Source organism: Bos grunniens, chromosome 19, assembly GCF_055505025.1.
Source record: "Bos grunniens cultivar Pamir isolate PY7600 chromosome 19, Bosgru_T2T1.0, whole genome shotgun sequence".
In the NCBI taxonomy this organism is placed as follows: Eukaryota; Metazoa; Chordata; class Mammalia; order Artiodactyla; family Bovidae; genus Bos; species Bos grunniens.
This window is the reverse complement of record NC_141183.1, coordinates 35,029,744-35,054,629: the sequence shown is the minus strand read 5'-3', so window position 1 is coordinate 35,054,629 and position 24,886 is coordinate 35,029,744. Positions and strand designations below refer to the sequence as shown.

At 52.9% G+C, this 24,886-nt stretch overlaps 1 protein-coding gene across 8 annotated transcripts in view; it reads right to left on the bottom strand.

Moving 5' to 3' along the window:
• Positions 1 to 8,890: 8,890 nt before the first annotated feature.
• Positions 8,891 to 24,886, bottom strand: part of PIK3R5 (phosphoinositide-3-kinase regulatory subunit 5) — a 74,629-nt gene continuing 58,633 nt past the window's right edge. For 3 of the 8 annotated variants that reach the window (XM_086358877.1, XM_086358878.1, XM_086358879.1), the window contains 14 exons: positions 19,299 to 19,368; positions 16,585 to 16,759; positions 15,833 to 15,986; positions 15,117 to 15,200; positions 14,128 to 14,869; positions 13,848 to 14,001; positions 13,395 to 13,520; positions 12,821 to 12,949; positions 12,602 to 12,695; positions 12,354 to 12,430; positions 11,749 to 11,842; positions 11,440 to 11,522; positions 10,841 to 10,953; positions 8,891 to 10,730 (listed from right to left, as the gene is read on the bottom strand). In XM_086358877.1, the coding sequence (XP_086215003.1) occupies positions 10,577 to 10,730; positions 10,841 to 10,953; positions 11,440 to 11,522; positions 11,749 to 11,842; positions 12,354 to 12,430; positions 12,602 to 12,695; positions 12,821 to 12,949; positions 13,395 to 13,520; positions 13,848 to 14,001; positions 14,128 to 14,869; positions 15,117 to 15,200; positions 15,833 to 15,986; positions 16,585 to 16,759; positions 19,299 to 19,368 (2,249 nt within the window). In that variant the 3' untranslated portion in view covers positions 8,891 to 10,576. The remainder of the gene's footprint in view (positions 10,731 to 10,840; positions 10,954 to 11,439; positions 11,523 to 11,748; positions 11,843 to 12,353; positions 12,431 to 12,601; positions 12,696 to 12,820; positions 12,950 to 13,394; positions 13,521 to 13,847; positions 14,002 to 14,127; positions 14,870 to 15,116; positions 15,201 to 15,832; positions 15,987 to 16,584; positions 16,760 to 19,298; positions 19,369 to 24,886) is intronic. The other 5 variants (XM_086358880.1, XM_086358881.1, XM_086358882.1 and 2 more) reach the window with 4 other exon arrangements.

Genomic DNA, 24,886 nt, shown 5'->3' with positions numbered 1-24,886 from the left:
CAAAGAGAGAGTGAAAAGGAGGTGCAAGGATGAAGGACTGAGACCCCTAGGTGCCCCCAGCTCACCATATGTACCATCAGCAAGGTAGGTGGCACTGCCTCTCTGGTTGATCCTAGTGGCTCCCTGTCGCTCTAGGGTTTGTTTAACCTGGGCTTTTCAGGCCGTCTGTTGCCAACTTCCCTGTCTGCACCAGTCTCCCAGGAACAGCCCCCAGCAAGACTGTGGAGCCTTTTACCAAGGTCACAGGACAAAAATCTCTACAATTAACCAAGCCTTATAGCAACTGCTGCCACAAGCCTCCTGATCTAAACCAGCCAATTCCCTGACTTCACAGGTAAAATATCTACCCTATAATCCTGACCAATCTGGTGGCTTAGTGGTAAAGAATCCACCTGCAATGCAGGAGACAAGACGTGGAGATGCGAGTTCTGTCCCTGGCTTAGGAAGATCCCCTGCAGGAGGAAATGGCAACCCACTCCAGTATTCTTGCCTGGACAATCCCATGGACAGAGGAGCCTGGCGGGCTACAGTCCATGGAGTCACAAAGAGTCGGCACTCAGGCACGCACATAGCATCCTCACCTAACACCATCCTTTCAGTAGGAATTTTCTTTCTCTTGTGGCTATAAAATTGGCTACTGGCCTGCGAAAGGAGCCATCCCGCTGTTTTGACCGCATCTCCCGTTCTAATAAACTCTATTCTCCTCTCCTTCTGCCTCATGTCTGGAAATTCTTTTCTAACCCATGCACAGACCACATGATCCATCAGCATCAGAATCCAGAGAGCTAGGGTTCCCTGCACTTACTTACTGCTCTGGCTTCCGGATCATCGGTGAGCTAAGGGCAGCAAAGACGCTCTGGATGGTGGGTGCCCAAGATACACAAGCCGAGGCTCACTGTTGTGGCTCCTCCAGCCACAGCCATGATGGCTTCGCCCAGGCTCCTGTATCCCTCTACATTCCTGGGTGTGTGGAAGTCTGCTCACTAACTCACTTGGGGCTGCCAAGTTACTTAGCTTTCCAGCAGAGAATCCACCACTTCTGTTCCATCCTTATTCCTCTTTCCAAGCCCCTACTGACCTATTTTCCTATCTATTACAAAGCAAATGAAACTTTTAATTTTTAAACAAATTAAAATCCTCTTGTAACTGTGGTGGCAGATAGATGAGTGCTGGGATGAGGACACTCTGGAACACCATGGTATGGGAGTCCAGTAAGAATTGTTAACATTTGCTCTGGAGACAGGAAACCCAGGGCCATCTGTGTGTTCCTCCAGCCCCACCTTCTGTGGGAACTGTTTCTGGGATCATTCAGTAACCGATGCAGAATCCATCATCTCATTGAGTTTTCTAAGGAATTCACTCATAGAAAATCCTAAAAGGCAATGTAGATTTTCCTGAAGATTACATTGGGAGGATGGAAAAAAAGTCGATATTAATCATCTCTTAACAAGCTATCTAAAAATCTTCCATGAGAGACTTCCCTGGTGGGCCAGTGGCTGAGACTCCATGCTCCCAGTGCAGGGGGCCCGGGTTTGATCCCTGGTCAGGGAACTGGCTCCCCTATGCCACAACTAAGACCTGGCACAGCCAAATTAAAAACAAACAGGCAAAAAAACATCTAAACTTAAAAAAAATTTTTTTCGGTGGATATTTCTTTTGTCCAGATGCCTTCTTCCAGGCCGTGCTATGGAGCCAATAGAGTTCTTTTTGTTCTCTTTTCTCCCCAGGTGATCCCAACTCACTAACTCCTGACTCCTTCCACCCAGAGTTTTTCACAAACATCTCAAAGTCCTCTTGAAGTGCCTTCAGAGCACCTCAACTCCATTCTAATCCTTATCCCCCAGTTTTTATACCCCGAACTCATTAACAACAAGCCAAAAATCAAATGGTTCTCTGGTTGGTAGGACCTATTCTTAGAAAGCTGAGAGAAGTAATAAACCAGAAGATAGCTGTTATAGAAATATGCAATCACTTAATGAGTTAGGACAATTACGGCAAGCTTCACTTTAAAGGCTCATGCAGGGATTTCGCTGGTGGTCCAGTGGCTAAGACGTCATGCTCCCAGTGCAGGGGACACTGGCTCAATCCCTGGTCAGGCAACAGGGAGCTAGGATCCTGCATGCTGCACAGTGTGGCCAAAGTAAATAAATAAAATAAAGAGATGTTATCGTGGAAAACAAAACTTTTTTAAAACAGGCTCACGTAACTGGCAAGTGGTGGGACTTGAACCAGAAACATCTAGTCCAGGGAGTTCACTGTGGGCCCACAGAGAGGACCCGCAGGCTGAGCCAGCCTGAAGCCTGGCCTGTGCTCCTTGCTCTCGACTCTACTCAAGGGAGACTGAGGCATTGGCAAGGCTGCTCTCCTGGTGGGCACTTCTGCTTCTAGTGAATTCCCTCTGGCACTCACACCGGTGGCCCAGGGAAGCAGGGGCAGCAGAACGTCAGGCTCTAAACCAGGGTTTCACAGGCGTGATTCCTGGACCAGCAGCATCAGAGGCATCTGTTAGTAACTTGTTAGTAACTTGAACTGTCTGGTGTGGGTGTGTAAAAGGAGGAACAGTACACGTATTGGGAATTTTCCAGACTTCACTTCCAGCAGTGTTGTTCTGTGGGGTGTGTGAGAACCCAGACTTAGGGCTAATGGGGTGACAACTGAAGGAAGCAGATATGCTTTTATCTTTTTTTTTTTTTTAATCTAGTCACTTACCCTTTCAGGCATTCTTATATGGGAGGAGAAGGAATTTTATTTTATTTATTTTTGGCCAGGCATCATGTGGGATCTTAGTTCTCTCATCAGAGATTAAGCCCGCACCTCTGGCATTGGCAGTACAGAGTCTTAAACACTGGACTTCAGGAGAAATCCCGGAATTTTTATTTTAAACACCATTAACTTTTTAAAAAATTTTAGTGTTTAAAAATTGCTCAAACAATTCACAAATATGTTTTCATTGTAAAAACAAACATTATACTGCAGTATACATATATATTTATATTATATATTAAATTAAATATATACAATTTTATATTAAATATATAATATAAATGTATTATTTATATTTAGTATATAAACTATATATTGTATATATACATATACATTATAGAATTAAAAAGTGAGCCTTCTCTTCCTCCTTCCCAGCTTCTTTTCCCTCTCCATTCAGTGATCACCGTTTTCCATAGCTTGGAGTAATTTATACAAATTGTTTTTCGACTTGCTTTGTTTCTTAGAAATTATTATTAGTATCTAAGGACCAACCACATTCTTTTCTTAAATGTCCATATTTTCTGGACTAGTAACACATTTAAATGGATCAAGACTGGAAAGACACAGGGCTTCCCTGGTGGCTCGTGGTAAAGAATCTGCCTGCCAATGCAGAAGACACATAAGAGGAGATGCGGGTTCCATCCCTGGGTGGGGAAAATCCCCTGGAGGAGGGTATGGCAACCCATTCCAGTATTCTTGCCTGGAGAATCCCATGGACAGAGGGGCCTGGCAGGTTACAATCCATGCGGTTGCAGAGCCGGACCTGACTGAAGCAATAGCACGCACACACGCCAGTGCAGGAGACCCAGGTTCGGTCCCTGGTCTGGGAGGATCCCACATGCCTTGGAGCAGCTATTGAGCCTGTGCTCTGGAGCCTGGGAACCACAACTACTGAGGCCATGAGCCCCAGAGCCCATGCTCCACAGCAAGAGGCACCACCGCAATGTGCAGCCTGCGCACCGCAACTAGAGATTAATTCCTGTTCTCTGCAACCAGGGAAAAGCCGGCGCAGCGACAAAGACCCAGCACAGCCAAAAATAAATAAATAATAATAAAAATCTACGTTTGGCTATTAAAAAAGGAGAGAGAGAGACGGGAAACATAGAAACCCAGTCCATTCTCTCTTGTACAAGCCATCTTTCAAGTTGGTGAGGAAAATTTTGCCCAGGCCTCCCTTCACACCTGTTCCCCTTCCAAACTCCTGGGGACCCTCAGGTTCCTCTGAGATTGGGTCAAGGGCAGAGAGAACTTGGGGCTTCCCTGGAGGGCAGGGCCTGGGATCCCCTTACTCTGCCTGTTCTCAGGTCGCCTGTCCTTCGTGGCACCCCCAACCCCCTTTATCTTCCTATTAGGCAGGTCCCCCAGGACAGGCCTGCAAGCTTCCCAGGGTGCGGAGGAGGAGCTTGTTTGTGTAAAATTCACACTGAGAAGGCAGAGAATGGACGAGGACACCAGGGAGAAAGCTGAGTTGGGCCTCTGTTACCTGTGTGAGGTGCCTGGCCCGTGTACATGCACACATGCACGCATGCACACACGGGCAGGCACATGCATGTACACAGCGCATCCTGGCACCCACGCTCTGGTCCTAGCTGTTTCTGCTTGTCGACCCCTCCTCTCTGGGTCTCAGTTTTCATCTGTGACCCAGCGATTGGAGAGTGTGTTTGCACAGCCCCCGCCAGCCCTCTCCGGCTTCTTCCCCGGACAGTCCTGGTTCTGGCCTTAGAGCTCTGCAGTTACAGTTTTGCTCAGAGAGGGCCTCTGGCCCCTCAGATGAGAGGCCCCTTCCTTGGGGTGGGCGGTGGGGGTGAGGGGTAAGGCTGCTTTGCTGTCCCCCACTTCCTCTCTCCAGAGGTCCCAGGGGATCCTCTTGGGCCAGTACCAGCTTTGGGGGATGGAGCGACATTCATTCACCAAGGGCTTCCTTCCTGATTCTGCCGCCTCCCCCCGCTCCCACCCCAGGAGTGGCCGCCCTGGACTTGCCTGGAGCCTTGCCAACCATTTCCTGCCACCTCCACCCCCACTTCCACTTCTTCACCGCACCCCACTCCCAGCAGGTCCCCAGGGAGAGAAGAGGGTGGCTGGGCTCCTCTGGAATTCCCTTATGATGAAGCCATCCCTCTCAGATTCGTGGGAACTTTACTTTTCTGGGCCTTAGTTTCCCTACAGCTCACCTGAGTGGGTTGAGGAAGTAGCAGTAAGGGCAGGGGCTCTGGGGTGGCGCTGAGCCCTGGCTTCCCCTTTTCACAGTCTCTGTGACCTTGGACAAGTTCCTTAGTTTCTCTGCCTCAGTTTCCTCATCTGTAAAATGGGACACAATAGTACCTACCTCATGGTGAGACAGGCTGGGACCTGGGACCCTTTGCTGCAGTGCTTGTACCTGGACAAATATCTTGGAGCAACAGAATACAGAAAAACTATAAGGGACTAGAATTAACTGCAGGCATATTAACTGCAGCAGTTGCGGCCAGTTATAAACAAGATACAAAAAGGTCAAAACCCAACTGCCACTTCTGAGCTTCCAGGAGCAAAAGCAGGTCCAGTGCATGACCAAGACTGCTGCACACAGCACCACCCAGGGGTGGGCAGACCACCTATGCTGCCCCTCCGGCCCAACCCACCCTCACCCTATTTGAGGGGCCAGCTCACCCCACCTCAGGGAGCGAGCCAGGACACTCGCTGCTTGTTTTCAATTCCTTGTGCTGCAGCAGAGTCCCAATAAAGACCTACCTAAATTCCTCATCTGGCCTCTCATCAAGCTCTACTGATTAAGGAGTCCAGGCATCCTGGGTGTTAACAGTGGTGAAGTTGGAGGGCGGGTGTTTATGTAAACACATAAAGTGCGTGGACCATGCTGGGCCCATGCATAGCATTTGCTAATATCTCAGTTTTTACTACCTTGATGTTCAGGGGAGACGCCCTGGTCAGGCTGCAGTGACTCCAAGGCTCCACCTTCCAGCTCTAAATGTCTGAGATTCCCCGAATGGGCCCTGTTTCTTCCCCCTCACCCTGTGCAGAAAGAGGCACATACGTGTGGCTGCTGTAACCACAGCTGACCCTCCAGGGACCACACGTTCAGAATGGCCAAGTAGTGTGGACTGAATGTCTTGTGTCGTCCCCAAACTCATATGTTGAACCCCAATGCAATGGTGTTAGGAGATGGGACCTTTGGGAGGCGAGTAGGTTTAGATGAGGTCATGAGGGTGGAGCTGCCATAATGGGGTTAGTGTCCTAAGAAGAAGAGACACCAGCGCTTCCTCTACCTTGTGAAGATGCAATGAGAGACAGCTACCTGCAACCCAGGAAGAGAGCTCTCACCGGACACTAGATCTGTCAGCACCCTGATCCTGGACCTCCCAGCCCCCAGAATTATGAGAAGTAAAAGAAAGGTAGGGTTTCCCAGGTGGTGCTAGTGGTAAAGAATCCATCTGCTAATGCAGCAGACATGAGACGCAGGTTCGATCCCTGGGTTCGGAAGATCCCCTGGAGGAGGGCATGGCAATCCATGCCAGTATTCTTGCCTGGAGGATCCCATGGATGGAGGAGCCTGGTGGGCTACAGTCCAGGGGGTTGCAAAGAGTCAGACAAGACTTAAGTGACTTAGCACAGCACAGCACAGCACAAAAGAAAGGTGTGTGCTCAATCGTGTCCGACTCTTGGAGACCCCATGGACTACAGTCCACCAGGCTCCTCTGTCCATGGAACTGTCCAGCAAGAATACTGGAATGGGTTGCTATCCCCTTCTCCAGGGAATCTTGCTGACCCAGTGATAGAACACGTCTCTTGAGAAGTAAATGTCTGTTGTTTAAATCACTCGCTCTATGGTATTTTGTTATAGGAGCCCAAGCAGACTGAGATCCTGGGGCTGGGATCTGACCAGGACACAGGTGTGCCTGCTGCAGATGGGGATGACTTGCTACCTGCCTGTCTTTGCCCCAGGGAGAGAACTCTTTCCCAGGAGGGCTGGCTTCCTTTATCCTGATTGTACTGGTAGGGCTGGGGGGAACAAATACAAGGACTTAGAGACTGGACAAAAAGAGTAGTTTCTTCTCCAAGAAAACCCAGGAGCCCCACTCCCAGGGCAGCGGCTGCCATCCCAGTGCTAGAGGGTGTGATGGGTGTGGCAGTTGGGGGAAGGGAAGTCTGAAGTCCCAGGGCAGGTGCCGAGCAGTCCATGTCCACGTGCATCTCCTGTGTGGGAGAAGCTGTAGGATCTGGAAATCTCTCTGATGCCTTTCCTTTGAGCAGACTGGGGGGTGCTAAGCGTTCCCTGCCCCAGGGGTTGTGGGAGAGCCATCCCTCTGGAAGAGGCATGACTTGGATGTCAGGGACCACAGGAAGAGGTCTGGGACCACAGGAAGAGGTCTGACACCACTGTGCTCTGGGCCCCAAAGGAAGTTCCAAGCCGCCAGAGCAGAACAAATGGATAAATTGGACTTCATTAAAATTAAGGTCATCTGCTCTGCAAAAGGCAGTGTTAAGGGAATGAAAACATGAGCCACAGTTTGGAAGAAAATATTTGCAAAACACATATCTGATAAAGGACTGGTATCCAAAATTTGTGCTCCAAAAACTCTTTTTAGCATTCAACAATAAGAAAACAAACAACCCAGTTAAAACAAGGGCAAAAGATCTGAACAGATACCTCAGCAAAGAAAAGAGACAAAGCTAATGTAAAAAAAGCCACATACTACACAATTCCAACTACATAACATTCTGGAAAAGGAAAAACGACGGAGATGGTAAAAAGATCGGTGGTTGGCAGGGGGTAGGGGAAGAATGGGTGAACAGGGGAACACAGAGGTTTTCAGGGCAGTGAGACTACTTTGTGTGATATTATAATGGTGGATATAGTTTTCCAAATCCATAGAATGTATTATACAATGCCAACAGTGAGCCCTAATGTAAACAACAGACTTCGAGCAATAATAATGGATCCATGTAGGTTCATCAGTTGTAACAAATGTACTTGTTGATAGTGGAAGGAGGTGGGGTACGTGGGAACTTTCCATATCCTCTGCTTAATTTTGCTTTGATCTTAAAACTGCTCTAAAAATAAAGTCTATTTTAAACATTAAAAACAAAGAAAATAGACATATGGCAAATAAACATGAAAAGATGCTCAACATCAGTCTTTATGGAACTGCAAAAGAAAACAACCAAGGAGATATCACTACACACCCATTAGAATGGATAAAACTCAAAGCACCAACAACCAAATGCTAATAAGGGTGTGCGGGTATAGGAACTCTCATGCATTGCTGGTGAGAACGAGAAAACAGATAAGCCTAACTATACCGTATTTGTACCATATGATCAAGCAACTATGTTCCTTGGTATTTATCCAAAGGAGTGGAAAACATGTGTATGTCTGAACAAAAACCAGCACCGTATGTTTATGGCAGCTTTATTCATAAATGCCCCAAATGGGCATCAACCAAGATGTTCTTTATTAGATGGATGTATAAATAAACCCTGGTACCGCAATAAATTGAAATACCATTCAGCAACAAAAACAAATGAGCCATGAAGACATGGAGGAATCCTCAGTGCATATTGCTAAGTGAAAGGAACCAATATGAAAAAGCTATGTACTATAGGTTGTTCAGTTGCTAAGTTGTGTCTGACTTTTCGACCCTAGGACTGCAGCATGCCAGGCTTCCCTGTCCTTCAGTATCTCCTGGAATTTGCTCAAACTCATGCCCCTTGAGTCGGTGATACCATAGGGTCCCAACTATATGGTATTCTGGAAAATTTGCAACTAGGGAGACAGTAAAACGATAATTGGTTGCCAGTCTAAGTAATGTTTTCCATTATAAAAATTATATTACCCCATTTGGGATATCCATTTCCTTTGTCAGATTGGCAAACCATAATTTTGAGAAATTTCTCCATTTTATCGAAATTGCCAAATGAATCCGTGAGGTCCAGCACAAAGCTCACTTCCCTTCTGCTCAGCACCACAGTGAGGGTTATATGGAAGGAAGACTTGGGCATAAAATGTATTTTCTACAGAGATGAAAATTACAAAAAGATAAACAAAACAATCCCCTAAGAATCTTATTTCCATTCTACCTGAAATGACTTACATGAACTAAAACTAGCAGGAAAATAACTGTAGATCATCAAATCCAAGAGAAACCAAATTTTATTTGACAATAATATTAAATTCCACTCATTTATTCTTGAACATCTGTCAATCATGTCATCAGACAACTGACTCACATGACAAAAAATATTGAAGATGTATTGCCAACCACTGTCGGGGGCCTGGAGCAAAGACAGATGGCCTGGACAGGGGAGGGATGGTAATACGGGGCAGGGGGAGATGGAGCCGCTCTGTCCACTCCTCTCAGGTCCTGAGTATGCTGGGCTGGGGCTTCACGGGCTCCTATGAGCCCAGAGCCGTTGGCACATATGAATCAGGAGCGGGAGGGGTTCTGTGCGGATTTAACTGTCTGCATCCGTGGTTACTTCCCCACCTCTCCCAGTCCCAACCCCGAGCCCCAGCCCAGCCTTCCACCCAACCACCCCAGCTCACACATCAGTGTCCAGATTCTCACACCAGTGCCATCTGGCGGTTACAAATTTTTGGCTCTCGTGTTCTATCAGCCATTTGCCCCCAGTCAGGCTCTAAGCTCCTTGAGGTCAGCTCTCCACCCTCTGCTCCTCTGGGAACTTGCCCAGGCGCAATGGTGCCTGTGAACTTTGGGGCTGGAAGATTCCACATGTGATGGACTGAGTTGGGAGGCGGGGTCAGGCAGGCCAGCCTGGGAGAGGCAGAGGTGAAGGCTGGGGCAGCTGTGGACCCTCTCCTTACCCAGACCAAGGCAATTCCTCCTTCAGAGGGTAGGGCTGAGCGTCCCTTCCCCTCTCATTTGGGTCCTGCCTCAGCAGAAAATTGGAAAAGAGGCAATGAAGAGCCTTCCCCCCTCTCCGCCACCAGACCGGGGCCTCAGCGCTCAGGGGGCGAGGCCGCTGACCTTTCCTGAGCACCTGAGAGGGGTGCTGGGCCAGGAGCTCTGCAGTCTTGTCTCAACCCTTTAAGGAGGGCTCGTCACCCCCGTTAGAGACTTGAAGACGCTAATTCACTTCCTTCTGGCCATTTAGCCAGCAGGTCACTGAGCTGCCACTGAATCTAGGCTTGTCCTGTCTCCTCCAAGAATCTCGATCCAGGAAGGGGCTCCAGAAAGAGTCTGCTCTGAGTCCTGACAGTAGACAGGTGTTGACGCTGTTTTTTAGAAGACCCAGGGAATTTGAGAGAGAGAAAGTGTGCGTTTGAGAGAGAAAGATAGATGGAGAAGGGGGTAGGGGGCGGCACTGGGGTCAGAAAAATAACACCCACGTTTCTACTACCTGAACCCCAGGTAGGGGGACTGAACTCCAGACTCAAATGCCCCCCCACCCCGCAAGTCTCTGACAAAGTAAGGGGAGGGCCTGGCCAAGGGTCGAGAGGGGAACCCTAACCCCTCCACCCCCAAGAGCACCAGAGCCTCGGATCTTCCTTCTAGAGAGGATCCTAGACCATCTAGAGGGCAGGGCCTCCACAGGTCAGCTCACCCATCCCTCTCCTCTCTACCTGAGGAATCTGAGGGGCTGTGAGGCCAGGTCCCTCCTCCCTAATGCCTGGTTGTATTTTTTTTTCCCAAACAGAGCCCTGAGGCACCATTAACCCCCTGTCTGCTGCAGAGCCCACAGTGGGGACCCTGACCCAGCAAAGGACCATTCAGCTGTCCACCAGGAGACAGGCCCTCCCAGGAAAAGGCGGCCCAAAGAAGGCTGCCCCGGGCTTCCTGTCCAGGCTGGTGCTGCACAGCTAGGGCAGAGCTCCGCTGAAGGTCATGATGGGCAGACAGAGCAGGGAGCAGAGGTCGGGCGTGGTCTGCCCCTGTGCCGGTGGGTAGGAGGGCCTCTGGGGCCGGGGGCAGAGGTTGCTCTTCTCGGGCTTGTAGCAGGGTGAGACCTCGCACCTGTGGGGCAGGGTGGGTGTCAGGGCAGGCTCCCACCCTTCCAGCTCCTTCCAGGCCTCAAGGTCGGGGTAGGGGTGCTGAAGTAGGGCTGGGAGCCCCCACTTTCCTACCTAACCACACTCTGCAGGATCTTCCGCTCGTCCTGGTCCAGGCACACGGCAAAGGGGCAGCTGTTAGAGCCGATGATCTGCACCTTGTCCACTTTGACCTGCGACGTGGTAATCTGGAAAGAGGGCCCGGGTCACCCGGAGCCCTGCCCACCTCTCCTCTCCTTTGGAGCTGCCAGCCCTCCGCAACCTCTTCCCTTGGAACCACCCACCTGGGTCCAAGGGGTGGGGGCACACAGGGGATGGGCCCACGGCCTCCATCAGGCCCTGACTCTCTCCCAGCCTCTGTCCTTTCCTGAGTCTAGAAGGAGCAATTGTTCTGGAAGGAAAACCCCACTGCCTGCACCATGAGTCCATTCTGACACGGAGCCACTCGGGGTCCCCCTGGCAGCTACCATGGAGCCTTTCTGCAGGTGCAGGGTACCTCCTCCTCCCAGAGCCCCCACACGTGTGCATACCCCTCACCAGCCTCTCCTGTCACCCCCAAGACCCAGCACAGCCCTTGGACACGCCACCCCCACACGCACAGACACACACACGCACACACACATGTGCCCAGTAAGTCTCCTGAGGGGGCGGCAGAGAGGAGGGGGCGCCCTTACCTGGTTGAAGCCCTTCTTAGATTTAGGGTTCTGCCTTTTCACCACTTCTGTCAGGTTTAGCGTCAGGGCCTCTGTGCTCGAGTCTGAAGGGCAGGGCGGCTCAGGACCACCCGTGTCCCTACCCACTCCCTCACCCCTGCCCCACCTCCACCTCCCTGTCCCCCACCTGCACCTCCCTGTCCCCTACCCCATCTCCCGGTCCCCCACCTCCACTTCCCTGTCTTACCTCCCTGTCCTCCTCCCTACCCTACCCCTGCCCCACCCCACCTCCCGCTCCTCCTACCCGCACCCCCACCCCCACCCCCTCACCTAATTCCTCCTGCTGCCGGCAGGCCTTGCTGAGGTTGATGGAGGTGCAGACCTTCTCCATGGTGCTCCAGCGACTGCGTCCACTGATGGCCCCCTGGGGAGGGGGCAGAGCCACACTGTCTGAGCCCCAGGCCCCCGGTGCCTGGTGCCTTCAGCTCCAGACCCACCAGCCACAGGGTGCCACCCGCCACCAGCACACCCAGGCAGCTCTCTCTCCTTCACTCCAGTCGGCCAGCTTCTTCACCAAGAGCCCCCCGACCCCTATAAAGACCTTGCGGACCCCAGGAGGAGCTGCCAGGTCACTGGTTTGGTCCAGGGCCAGCCAGGTAACCGGGTGGAACTCTGCTCCATCCTCACCCCCAGCCCGGAATCCGGGTCCCCGAGCACCCTGAGGAGGGGGACCCCCGGAGGGAGGGCAGCTTTGGAGGCGGAGGGAGAGGGCAAGGTCCACTGCCTCTGTTTCCCCGCTCTCTCAGCATCCTGGAGAGCCCTGGCAGCCAGCCGCGGCCTTCCAGCTTACAGACTGGGCCCAGTACACAGCAGGCTGGCTCTGGGGAGGCGGCATGGGGAGCAGACCCGGAGGGGCAGGCCAGCAGCAGACTCACCTTGCTGTAGATAATCTGTAGTGTTAGCGGGACGGCCTCCCGGTCACCGTCGATGCCCAGCCGCTTGCTGCCAGGACCTGTGCACACAGACAGACCCTCTGCTCCTCTCCCTTCCAGGCCCTCACAGACCCGGGGCCCTGGCTCCCCGCCCCTTTCTTGTCCCTCCTGCTTCACTACCCTATAACCCCTCCTCCCCAGGGGCCCCCTGGATCCTGGCCCACCTCCACAGGAACTCAGGTAGGACCCACCTGAAGCCTTGATGGCACGCGTGGCAGCAGAGTGACCCAGCTCCAGGGAGTGGATGAAGATCTCTGTCGTCTTCTCCCCGGTGATGAAGGTCAGCTGGAGTGGGCAGGAGGGTGGGCATCAGCATGGACCTCCCAGAGTGGCTCCCAGGCACCCCCCGCACAGGGCGATGGGCGGAGGGGGACCCTTCAGCCAGTCTGGAGCGGCAGGACAGGCCTTACCTCGGTCTGATAGACCTGTAGCAGCACCGGGCGGGCAGCGAAGCGGCAGTAATAGAGCAGCATGTCGGCCAGGATGGGCAGCTGGGCAGGGGAGCCCTCCAGGGGCCGGGACTCCGCCTTCAGAGACTGCTGGGGGTGGGGGGAGCCCCACAATGGAGAGAGAAGGGGGAGGATGAGAGGACGACACACAAAGGAGACACATCCAGAGGCAGGCAGGGCCAGGGAGGGGGCGGTGAGATGGAAACAGAAGGGCTGGGGAGGGGCCCACGGCCGCCTCTGTCCCTCCTCTCCAGCCTCCAAGCTGGGGGTCGAGGAGTGGGGCTGAGGCCTAAGACGCCTGGGTCCTTCCAGGGCCCCTCCTTCCCTCCCAGCATAGAGACCCCTCCCTGGGCCTTGGAGCCCCAGGTTCAGCTCAGCCCTGCTTCCACCCAGCCTCCCTGCTCCATCACGAGTGAGCCCTGGCCCTCCAGAGGGGCCTCCAGCTGGACCCCCTAAACTAGGGCCTTCAAAGCAAGACTGGGTGACTGCAGCCAGGCGCCCCCCAGCCCCTGCACCCCGGAAAGGGGCGGCTCACCTGGCACAGGACTTCGGGGGGCAGGTGCATGAGGCCCAGCACGTTGCGCTCATACCAGGGGTCGAGCATGCCGAGGTAGTGGGAAATGTCGTTGGTGCTCTCCCCCCAGGGGGCCGCGCCCAGCTCCTGGAGAGGGGGCGACAGTCATACCCGGCACCCTGGCCCTGCCACCCTCGCTGCGGGCCCTGCACGGCACCTGCTGTCCCATCCCGAGCTTCTCCCTTGCCCTTAGAGAGGTCTAACGACCCTCAGTTCATGTCCCCCGCTCCCCAGCTCCATCACCACATGCAGGGCAGGGAGCATACCCAGGAGCCAGGCCCACCCAGGAGGACGTGCCTCGTAAACAGGGGTAGCTGCTGCTCCTGACTTCCGACCAGACCCCCTCCAGGGATTTGGGACCTGCTCATGTCTCCTTGCTTTGCTACCCTGCTTGGCCCAGGGCTGGGGACCTACCGCAGGGCTGGGGTGCCTTGGGGAGTCTGCGGGGAGTGGGGACGTCTGGCATGGAGAAGCTGGGCTGGTACAGCCACCAGTCCGCTTCACGGGCACGTAGAAGAACTGGAGCTTGAAGAACCGCGTGAGGAGCGGACGGTTGCTCTCCAGCCGCCTGTGGAGAAGAAGATGGTGAGAAGGGAGCCCCTGGGCCCCTGGGGGACCCCAGTCCTTGAGCCCAGATGCCGCCAGCATCTGGGCTTCAGCCCAGGGCAGATGGAGGCCCAGCTCCAGCTCTCACCGCAGTTTGCTGTATGCCCGGGCCACCTTCCCCGAGATCCGATCGGAGCCGAAGACCACGACTCGCAGCGTGGAGGCCTTGGGGTCCTCGTCCCCGCTCAGGAAGGGGCGGCGGCGCTGGTGGCGGGAGGCGGGGGCCAGGAGCCAGCCGGGCAGCGGGGGGCTGAGTTTTGCCTGGGGCAGGGAGCGTGAGCGCTGGGCTCGGGAGGCGGGCCGCGGGCCATCCAGGGGGCTGACAGGGCTGCAGAGGCTGCCAGCCCGCCGCAGGGGCAGGGCGCCCTCTGGGCCGCCCTCCAGGGCCCGGGAGTCCCTTCGCAGCATGAGCTGGCTGGTGCTCTTGAAGAGTTTATAGATCCTGTTGAACTTCTGCCCGGACCTGCGATGGCCCCGGCGTTCCTGGGTGCCAGGCCTCTTGGGCCTCTCGAAGGAGCTCTCCTCACTGTCCTCCACGTAGCCACTGTCCATGCCGTCAGACAGGCCCGACACGAAGGAGGTCAGCAGCTGGCGGTGGAGGGTGGGTCCTGAGGCCTGGGACAAGGCAAGGGACAGGGTGGAGTCGCGGGAAGCCGTGGAACTGGTGGAGAGTAGAGAGTCCCTCTCGGCACAGTGCCTGTCGCTGTCCAAATCCTCCTCCTCCTCCTCCTCGTACTCGTCCTCGTCCTCCCCGTCCTCATCCTCGTCGTCCCCCAGGATGCCCGGTTGGAGCAGCTCCTGTTCCTTCAGCAGGATTTCCTGCAGGATGTCTGCCGGGAGCAACGGGGGGACACTGTCTGAGTGTCAGGCCCTGGGACCCCTCCTGTACAACCCTGGGCAGGGTGACAGACTCAGACAGAACGACACTGTGGGGGAGAGGGCAGGGGGCCAGCCCCGGACTCAGAGCCTGCCCTCTGCTCTGCTCAGAGCCTGCTCAGCTGGGAGGCCCACTGCAGAGGAAAAGAGCCCTGGACGTTTTGGGGGTGGGCACCGGGGGGAGCCCAGCGGGCCGCTCACCGAAGCTGTCCTGGTTCCAGCTGTAGGTGTAGCACCTGGCCACGGGCATGGGGATGGTGCGCAGCTTGCCGGGTTTGGTGGTGTCTGGAGGAGCCGGGGAGGGAGGGGCAGGAGGTGAGGGCTGGGCCGGCGCCTTGAAACAGGCCAGCCCAGACCCCTCTTTGTCTTGGAGGAGAGACCAGAGCGGGGAGAGGGACCAACAGCCAGGTGGGCTGAGTCTGAGTTGGAAGCTGAGATGCCTGACTTGCAGTCAGGGGGCTTTTCTCAAGCCCACCAGGTAGAAGCCACGCCCTTCTGTGAGCTGTGGGACTGTGGCCAAGTCTCAGGCTCTGAACCTCTGGTTCAAACAGGAAAATGAGGGCACCAGCTCACCAGAAGTCCCTTCTTCTGTAACAAACTTTCCCCAGAGACGCTGGGGCAAGGTGAGCCATGTGACAAAGGGGGCTCAGAGGGGTACGTGCAGCTTCTGTATTGTCTTCAAATGCAGCCCAGTGCCCTCGATCAGTCCTCCCTTTTCCATCTCCCACTACCACCCCTGTGGCAATCTGCAGCCGAACCCTAACCCTGCAGAGGGAAACCATGCCCTCAGGATGGCAGAGCAGGAGGTGTTGGAGAATCTGGGTCTCTGAATGATTATACGGAGCAGGCCCAGCCGGGCTGCTTGCCTGGGCAGCTGTGGAGCCATGGGGGGATGGGGCTTATCCCCAGAACCTCACCTAGGACACCAGGGAAGCCGGCTTTCTCTCCCACCGCCTGCAGCTTGGTCCTGAGCCACTGGCGGGCCTCGGCAGCATCCCCGATGCCGGATGCCAGTTCCTGGGCCTCCGCCGTCTCCGTGAAGATGTCCTCAAGCTCGGCCAGGGTCTTGGACTGAAAGCCGGGGTAGGGGTAGGGTAGGCAGGATTGCCCGTGAACCTCGGCCTGGCTGCCCAACTTCTCAAACTCCCAGTGACCCGTCTCTCCCTGGCCTTGTTGCCCGCCTCCACCCATGACTGACCACCAAGCCAGGGCCCCCTCAGCCCCCTTCTCCAGAAATGGTCAGAAAGAAAGGCCCAGAGCCTTGAAGAGCTGGGGCAGGGTGGAGGAAATGTCAGTGCTCAGAGAGGGGGAGCCAAACAGCCGGAAGGTCCCAGAGCTCAGCCTAGACACCAGGGTGCCAGCTTCAGTGTAAAGTTCATGCCTGTGCCACCCAGCCCACGCCACCCTCAGAGGCTGCGTTCAGTCCCTCAGTCCCGGTTCCATCCACCCGGGTTAGGAACCAGCAGAACAGAGACCTCTCAATGAGGTCAGTGCTCTAGCGACCTCATTCGGGGTGAGGGGGGCCAGTGTACCCGGGCGGGCTCCAAAAGGGAGCAGTGAGAACCTCTGTCGGGAGGGGGCGCTGCTGAGCCCAGGGCGGACCCTGCCTTTGTAGAGAGACTCTCTGCCGGGAGGGGGCGCTGCTGAGCCCAGGGCCTCAGGCACATACCTGCAGCCTGCAGTGCAAACCCGGCAGGTCGCAGTGGGGCCCAAAGGTGGCCTGGAAGGCGTGCAGGAGCAGGGTGGTGTAGGTGCTGTGCGGCGAGGGCCCGGGCGTGCTCAGCTGGTTGGCCACGGCGAGGAACTCGGCCTGCACCTCCACCGGGTTCAGCAAGAGCACAGTGCTGGGGACAGAGGACCGGCCATGGGCACTGGGGGACAGGGGTGGGGCCGCCACAGAGCCCACTCGGGCTGGGGTCGGCCCCTCTGACACCCAGGCCTTCTCACAGCCCAGGGGGGACCTGAGGCAGGGGAGAGCCGGTGGCTTGGGGGTCCCAGTTCCAACGGGAAACCTTACCACCTACTTTTGACCAGTTTTCAGCTGGGCTTTACAAAGACCTTTTAAAAACTGAACTTCGTTTCCACAGATAAATTCTACCTTCATTTTTTTTTAAATAAAAAATTTTTCCTACAAGACATCTGGACAGATACAAAATGACACAATAAAGGATTGTATTTTAGGGGAGGTGACTGGAGGCCAGGTGATCATTTTGGGGAAGGGGCAGCAAGGCAACCACATGCTGTGAGATGTGGCCTGAAATTTCAGCCTGTGCACTCCTCAAGTCAAGGGTCGGGTGTGAGGTGGCTTCTGCCAGGAGGAAGGGGAACAAGTCAGGGCTGCATCTGACTCCTCTTCTGGCAGAGGGTGCCCTTTCTTTCTTTTTAAAAATATTTATTTATTTGGCTCCATGTGGGATCTAGTTCCCTGACTAGGGATTGAACCTGGGCCCCTGCACTGGGAGCTCAGAGTCTCAGCCACTGCACCACCAAAGCCATCATGAAGGCCAGCACTGGGCTGGGGGAGGAAGCATGCATCCTGTCACTAACCCCCACCTCCCTTCCCCTGGACTCTTTTTTTTTTTTTGAGTGAAAGCACTCAGAAAGCAGGTATATTGAGAAAGATACACATCCCACCAGCAGAATGTGGTCCATCTCAGGAGGTGAGATCGGCCCCTGGGTTCCCTCCTGATGCCAGTGTTTAAATGTCTGCATTATGGACATTTCGAACATACCCAAATATTAAGAGAATCATGAGCCTCAAGGATCAATCACTCAGTTAACACATGACTGTTTGAACTTCACCCACGACAACCCCCAATCACTGCGTTTTCTCTAAAGTACTCCACTTCAGTATTCTTACGTGGAAAAATCCCATAGGTAGAGGAGCCTGGCAGGCTACAGTCCACAGTGAGTTGGACATGACTGAAGGACTGAGCACACACCAGCCATAGCAGTGTTATTCCTGTGAAGGCTGTTAGTGTGAACTGCTCACGCCTGTTCCCTCACAAGTCCTGCAGCGTTTAAACACAGCACAAAGAAGCACCAGGCAGGTGGCCTTCCTGCCAGTGTCTGTGGACGACTGTCCCAGAGCCGGCCCAGGGGTCAGAACTCAGGGACGGGATGGGGCTGTGTCAGATTCCCCAGGGTTTAGGGAGAAACTCATTTTGATTTCTCTATTTGTAAGAAAAAGGGATCAGGCTCAAGTAAGTAGTCCCCCACTGAGCCATCCTCCTTTACTGACTGCTGGATGATCCCCTCATGGACATGCATTAAGCACCACTGTATACAGGACTGTGCCAGCCACCCCAAGGCCTCACCACTTGCACCTCCTCTGCACGCTTGTTAACCAAAGTGAGACGGACTCGGCTGTGAGCTCTTTCTACGAACCTCTCTCTGTGCCTCAGTTCCTGGATCTAAAGCATACCTCTCTCACAGGCTTACTTAACAGGAGGACTGGATGATGGAGGGACGCCTGCAGCACTACCTGGGGTTCAGGAAGCACCTTGAAGCTGTTGGTGATTATCCATCATCCACCTGCCTCAGCCCTGCTGGCGGAATTCTGCTTGCTTTTTAACCAACCTTTCTTTACAAGACATTTTTTCTGCCCTTTCTATCTCTCTCAAAATCTACCACTTGCTTTTCTGTTTGTTTTTACCAAGAAGGAACTCAAATAATATCTGCTCAGTGAATGTGCCGTGAACCCCTGGGACTGAGGATGGGAAGGGGCTGGGGAGACTGGAATTTCTGAGCCAGTGGAGGCTGGGGTTTCCAGGCACCCATGTGTTTGGAGGCTTGCTGGAGGGCCCTCAGAATAGAGGCTTCCTCTCAAATGCTTTTCCAGCTGCAGGCCGTGGGTAATGAAATCGGCTCAGGGAGTCCTAACCAGAACTGCCTTTGAAATCAAAGTGAACTAGAACATGCTTGGGAGAAGGTGACTTTTCTTCCCTAAAACTTGTCTCAGCTCTCTCTGTGTGTGTATCAGGTTTTCATATAAAACACATTTTTAAATTATAGGTCCTGGTCAGGTAAGTTTAGAAAATGCCATTTTACTGACAGGCAGAAAGACATTATGCAAAGAGCCTGGGCTTCTGAGTAAGACTGAGGCTCAAATCCTGGCTCAGACTTTTACTAGCCGTGTGACCTTGGGGAGGTTGCTTGCCCTCTCTGACCTTTGGCTTCCTCATCTGTAAAGTAGGGGTAAAGAAAGGTAATGTGTGCTTCTTCAGCATAATCAAAGCAGGTAATTTTTGTTTTCTGTTTTATATCTCAGACCCATTTAGGAATCTGATGAAAGACCCTTAGCCCAGAAAAATGAGCCAGTGCACAAAACATCACACCCACCTGCCCCCTCTCCACCATTCTTTACTCCCCAAGAGCACTTACACAGTGGAGCTGCGGTGACTCCTAGTGGACAGGCCCTGCTCGGCCCTCACCAGTCGCTGGTAGGAGATTCCTGTGGCCAAAATACCCAAAACAGCAGTTCATGAATTTACCTGTTCCTTCGGCAGTCATGGCCCTGCTCCTTGGAGGTGCCAGCACTGGGAGTTCCCAGATGAAGGTCAGAACACCAGGAAGATTAGACCCCTGGCCTCCAGGGCCTTTAACAGTCTGACTCCCAGTCCCCTCTGTGGCCCCACCCAACCCACAAAGCTTCACTCTTTAGAGACTGAGGGGTAGGGCACCCAGGGAGGAGACTAGGGACCCCGAAGTGGCCTCCTGCTGTCCACCTGGTACTGATTCTGTCACCTCTCCAGGTTCCGGTGTCCTCCTGCAGCCCAGCCTTAGCCCCAACCAGCCCCCCAGCCTTCCCCTCAGCATCCCGGCCCTGCCTCAGGGGACCCTCAGTATTCCGCGGTCCTGCCTGGCGTTGTCCTCTTCTACGGCTGAGTCTCTGCACCACGGATCCCATCCCAGCCTTCGTTTATGGCATCATCCATCTCCCTTGATTCAAAGATGCTGAGAAGAAACGAGCCAAGGTTTCCCTTTTTCCCTGAAACTTAGTTCTGTAGCTGGAAAGCAGGTACTCGGTGCTGTGTCAACCACAGTGAGGAGACTCCACGACACCTGGTTCTTCTCACCGAGGGGGCTGGGATTTGGTGGTGGAGGGTGGGGGCAGGCAGTCCCCCTCATTAGGGTTTGGACATCCTCATAGGGACCCTGCTGGGCGTGGACTGGGTGAGAGTTTGGAGCAGAAGGCAGTCTCCTGGGGGAGTCAAAGCCACGACTGGGGTTAGAGATGGCTGTAAGCAGAGGGCTGTGACTTTTGTTTTGTAAGCGGTCAAACATTTCCAATTTGTGCTATTCCAACTTCAGACCTGATTTCTTTGATTTCGGTGCCTTTTGTTTGATGTGTCTTTTATGTAACTGTCACATGTTTAGATGTTAATGTTATGTCTACTTTGACAGGCAAGTCCCTGAAACAGAGGTGATGACGATCAGGATTCAGGACGCCACCTAGTGGCCGCCTACAGACATGACGGAGAAAAGTCCCCTCTTTGCCCCTTCAACCACAACAATGTCCCTGGCCATCCCAGGTTTCCCTGCCCCCCAATCTCCCAGACTCCAAAACACACAGACATCAAAGTCTTCTCTTGATCTGTCCACACTTCTCTTTTAAATACCATGTATTGTTCTTAACACGTAACCCACACCCCATTGATCTGTCATGCCACACCCCCGCTGCCCTGTTCTGCCCCTGTAGACTCAGGCCAGGCTGGGGCCACAGTCCAGGAGGTACTGTGGGCCACTTTATCCTTGAAGCCTGCTGTTCTCTTTAGTCTACAAGACAAGGAGCATTCTCTAACATCCTGTTTCTCCACCTGCTCATCTTAGGGGCTTTCCTGGTGGCTCATTGGTAAAGAATCTGCCTTCCAATGCCTGCCAAAGAAGGAGACATGGGTTCAATCCTTGAGTCAGGAAGATCCCCTGGAGAAGGAAATGGCAACGCACTCCAGTATTCTTGCCTGGCAAATCCCATGGACAGAGAAACCTGGCGGGTTACAGTCCATGGGGTTGCAAAAAGTCGGACACAACTTAGTGAGTAAACAACAAACAATCACATTTGGGAATTATGGCATCATTAGCTGGGAGCTACTGTTGGTTGATGATGTTCTATTAGTGGGTGCTGTTTCCAGAGTGATTGGCAGGTGCTGAAGAGCCCAGATTCCAACAGCATCAGCTGAAACTCTCTACCCCTCCCCCAAAGACACCCAACAAATCCCCCTTCCTTGGCTTCTCTTGATAATGAACCTCTACTTATCGGGAAGCCTCGTGGCGATGGGTGCTTCTCCTCTTTGACCTTTACCCGTCTTCCCTGGGCACCTCAGCAGACACGAACAACTTTCTGAAACAGACTTATTTAGACCAAGACTGGCTCAAGGGCTGAACAAAAAAAAACCCACCTAGGTGGTTCTGTGTCTGGTCTTAATGTAGGAAATCAAAAGGGCCCCCCCATACGGGCAAGGGATGTGTCCTGGTGAGTGGTGGGCAGCCACTGTGGGCGGCCACGGTGAAGTGCAAATGCCTTGTCTAGGCACAGGACTGCCCTCATAACTGAGCTTTGTTTACCCAACTGAGCTTCCCTTCTTTTTATTTTTTTAAAATTTATTTATTTATGATTGAAGTATAGTTGATTTACCACACTAAGTTACTTTTAAGTGTACAACAAAGTGGTTCAGTTTTATATATATATATATTTTCCAGGTTTTTTCCATTATAGGTTATTACAAGATATTGAATATGGTCCCCTGTGCTACACAGTAGTCCTTGCTGTTTATCTGGTTTATATATAATGGTGTGTAACTGTTAATCCCAAACTCCTAAATTATCCCTCCACCATCCCTTTCCCTTTTCTAAAGTGATGACTGGAAATGGCCATTCTGCACAGGACAGCTGACAAAGAAGCCAGAAGATGAGTGACAGTCACTGCTGGTGTCACCAACCAGAAACTGGCACCACGCTAATGACATTCTTCTGGAACATCCATGCTTAGGACACGACGTGGTGCCTGGTCATCGTGAGGCAGAGTCCCCAGGGCTAACACGAGGCAGGGGAGGCTCAGCCTTAGCTGCACGGCTGTCCCAGGAGATGATCTTGGCTTCCTCCTCCTGACCCACATTGTACCCTGACACGAACGCTCCTGGCTACTGGCTTCCTCTTATGCTTTCCTTCCTTCTGGGGTCCCCTGGACAGCAGCCACGGAACTCTCTCTCTCTCTCACACACACACACACACACATGTCCTTTATCCATTCATCTGTTGATGGGCACTTAGGTTCCTTCCGTGTCTTGGCTACTGTAAACACAGCTGCGATGAACACAGTCCTACTTTTGATCAGGAGGCTCAGAGAGCTTCTGTAACCTGTCCAACGTCACCAGCTAATAAGTGGCAGAGCAGAGTTCTTTGTTATCCAAAAGCCCATGTTCCTGCTCTCACATTTGACTTTTAGCTAAAGCGAGAATCATCGAACTTTTCTGAGTCCTAGTTGTCTCATGCACAAATGGGAGCAATGCTGCTTTTCCCTCATACTCGGCAGGGCTGTGGTCTGGGTGATGCAATCGTGGAGGTCTGGATGCTTTGAAAACTGAGGCGTAACTCACACATATGATGCCCACTGTCACCCATCAGGATGACAGACCAACTCTCAGCAGGCAAGTGCTGTGTTCTGCACAGCCAGGCAGGCAGAGTAAATACTCAACAAACATGCGGGCTGAACCCAAGGGGGCTGCGGTGGGTGGGACCCGGAAACACTGATGTGAGGCTTCCTGCACCCAGATGGAGGCAGTGGGCGACCCTATGGCGGGGGTGGAGTCAGGAAGAAGGGGGAGGTCCGCAGGCTTGATAACCTGCCCACTTCCTCTGCCACCCAGCCACATCAAAGTGGGATAAACTGTTTCACTCATCTCCATGGCAACTGACTCCACAAGGCTGCATGGGTGGAGGGCCCAGCTCACCAAGTCCCTGTCATCTTCTCCCTGTGACCTTGCCAGGATCCACCTACTAAGATAAGACCACCCTGAACCCTCCTGCCCCCAGCAACGGGAAATCAAAGTAGGCCAGCATTATCCTCGCAGACTGCTGAGAGGGAGACACGACTATCCTCCCATTTTACAGATGAGGAAATTGAGGCTCCTATGACGTGAAATGTCTTGCCAAAGGCCCCACAGCCCCAGGGTTGTAGGGACCCCAAGATGGTCTTGTACCAAGTACTGGTAACCACCAAGTGATGCGCCTCAGCCTCCCCTACAGAGCTCAGGGCCTGGTCTCCCCTTCCCCCTACTGCCTCCCTCAGCTGGGTTACTGCAGGTGGAGCCACTCAGCAATGAGGCAAAACTATTACCCACCTGCCTTTACCAAATTACACCAAAGCACTTCCTAACTGGACTTCCCCAGTGGCTCAGCGGTAAAGAATCCGCCTACAATGTGAGAGCCGTAGGAGACATTGGTTCACTCCCTGGGTCAGAAGATCTCCTGGAGGAGGATAGGGCAACTCACTCCAGTATTCTTGCCTAGAGAATCCTGTGGACAGAGATAGTCCATAGGGTGGCAGAGTCAGACACGACGGAAGTGAGTTAGCACAGTACAGCATAGCACTTTCTAACTAGCCTACCTAAGGGTTAAGGAGAAGAAGATAATGTGGTTGAATTTACTACTTGCTATTAATATTAATGAGGGGTCAGGTTCTATGAAATTAGAGGCTTACTTGTAGATGTGAGATGAGTGCTTTTTGTTCACTATAAAAGATAATGTCATGGAAGCAACCTAGATGTCCATCAACAGATGAATTGATACAGGAATTGTGGTATATAAATACAATGGAATATTACTGAGCTATATAAAAGAACACATTTGAGTCAGTCCCAATGAGGTGGATGAACCTAGAGCTTGGTGTACAGAGTGAAGGAAGTCAGAAAGAGAAAGACAAATATTGTATATTAACGTGTGTGTATGGAATCTAGGAGATCCAACCAGTCCATCCTAAAGGAGATCAGTCCTGGGTGTTCATTGGAAGGACTGATGTTGAAGCTGAAACTCCAATACTGAAACTCCATCTGATGTGAAGAACTGACTCATTGGAAAAGACCCTGATGCTGGGAAAGATTGAGGGCAGGAGGAGAAGGGGACAGAGGATGAGATGGCTGGATGGCATCACTGACTCAAGAAACATGGGTTTGGATGGACTCCAGGAGTTGGTGATGGACAGGGAGGCCTGGCATGCTGCGGTTCATGGGGTCGCAAAGAGTCGGACACGACTGAGCGACTGAACTGAACTGAACTGAACGGAATGGAATCTAGAAAGATGGTACTGATTGAACCTATTTGCAGGGCATCAGTGGAGATGCAGACACAGAGAACAGACTTGTGGAAATGGTGTGGGAAGAAAAGGGAAGGACGAATGGAGAGAGTAGCATGGAAATATATACTATATGTAAAATAGACAGCCAGTGGGAATTTGCTGTGTGACACAGGGCGCTCAATCCAGTTCTCTGCGACAGACAACCTAAAGGGGGAGGGATGGAATGGGAGATGGGAGGGAGGTTCAAGAGGGAGGGGACACATGTATCCCTGTGGCTGATTCACAATGATGTATGGCAGAAACTGGCATAACATTGTGAAGCAATTATCTTCCAATAAAACATTTTTTAAAAAAGATAATGTCAAAGGGTTTTCTCCCCACTGTATGATGTTTCATTCCCCTATATGACGTTGACTAATTTTGTATCTAATTCTGCCATCTTTTCGTGGCTTAGATGAGAAATTTATTTCAGTTTCTGATACCCTTCTTTAAACTGCCTCTCTCACCTTCCTGGCTGGTTCCCTCAGTAACGAGTTGGAATGCATCTTTGACACAGGCTCACCATACATCTGTTTGAGTTTGAGGCTTTTTAACTGTTTGAAAAGGATTGTCTGGCACGAGCAAATGGTTTCCTATTTCGGTTCTGCTTCCCCTGGAAGAGGAGGCGTTGTTGGCA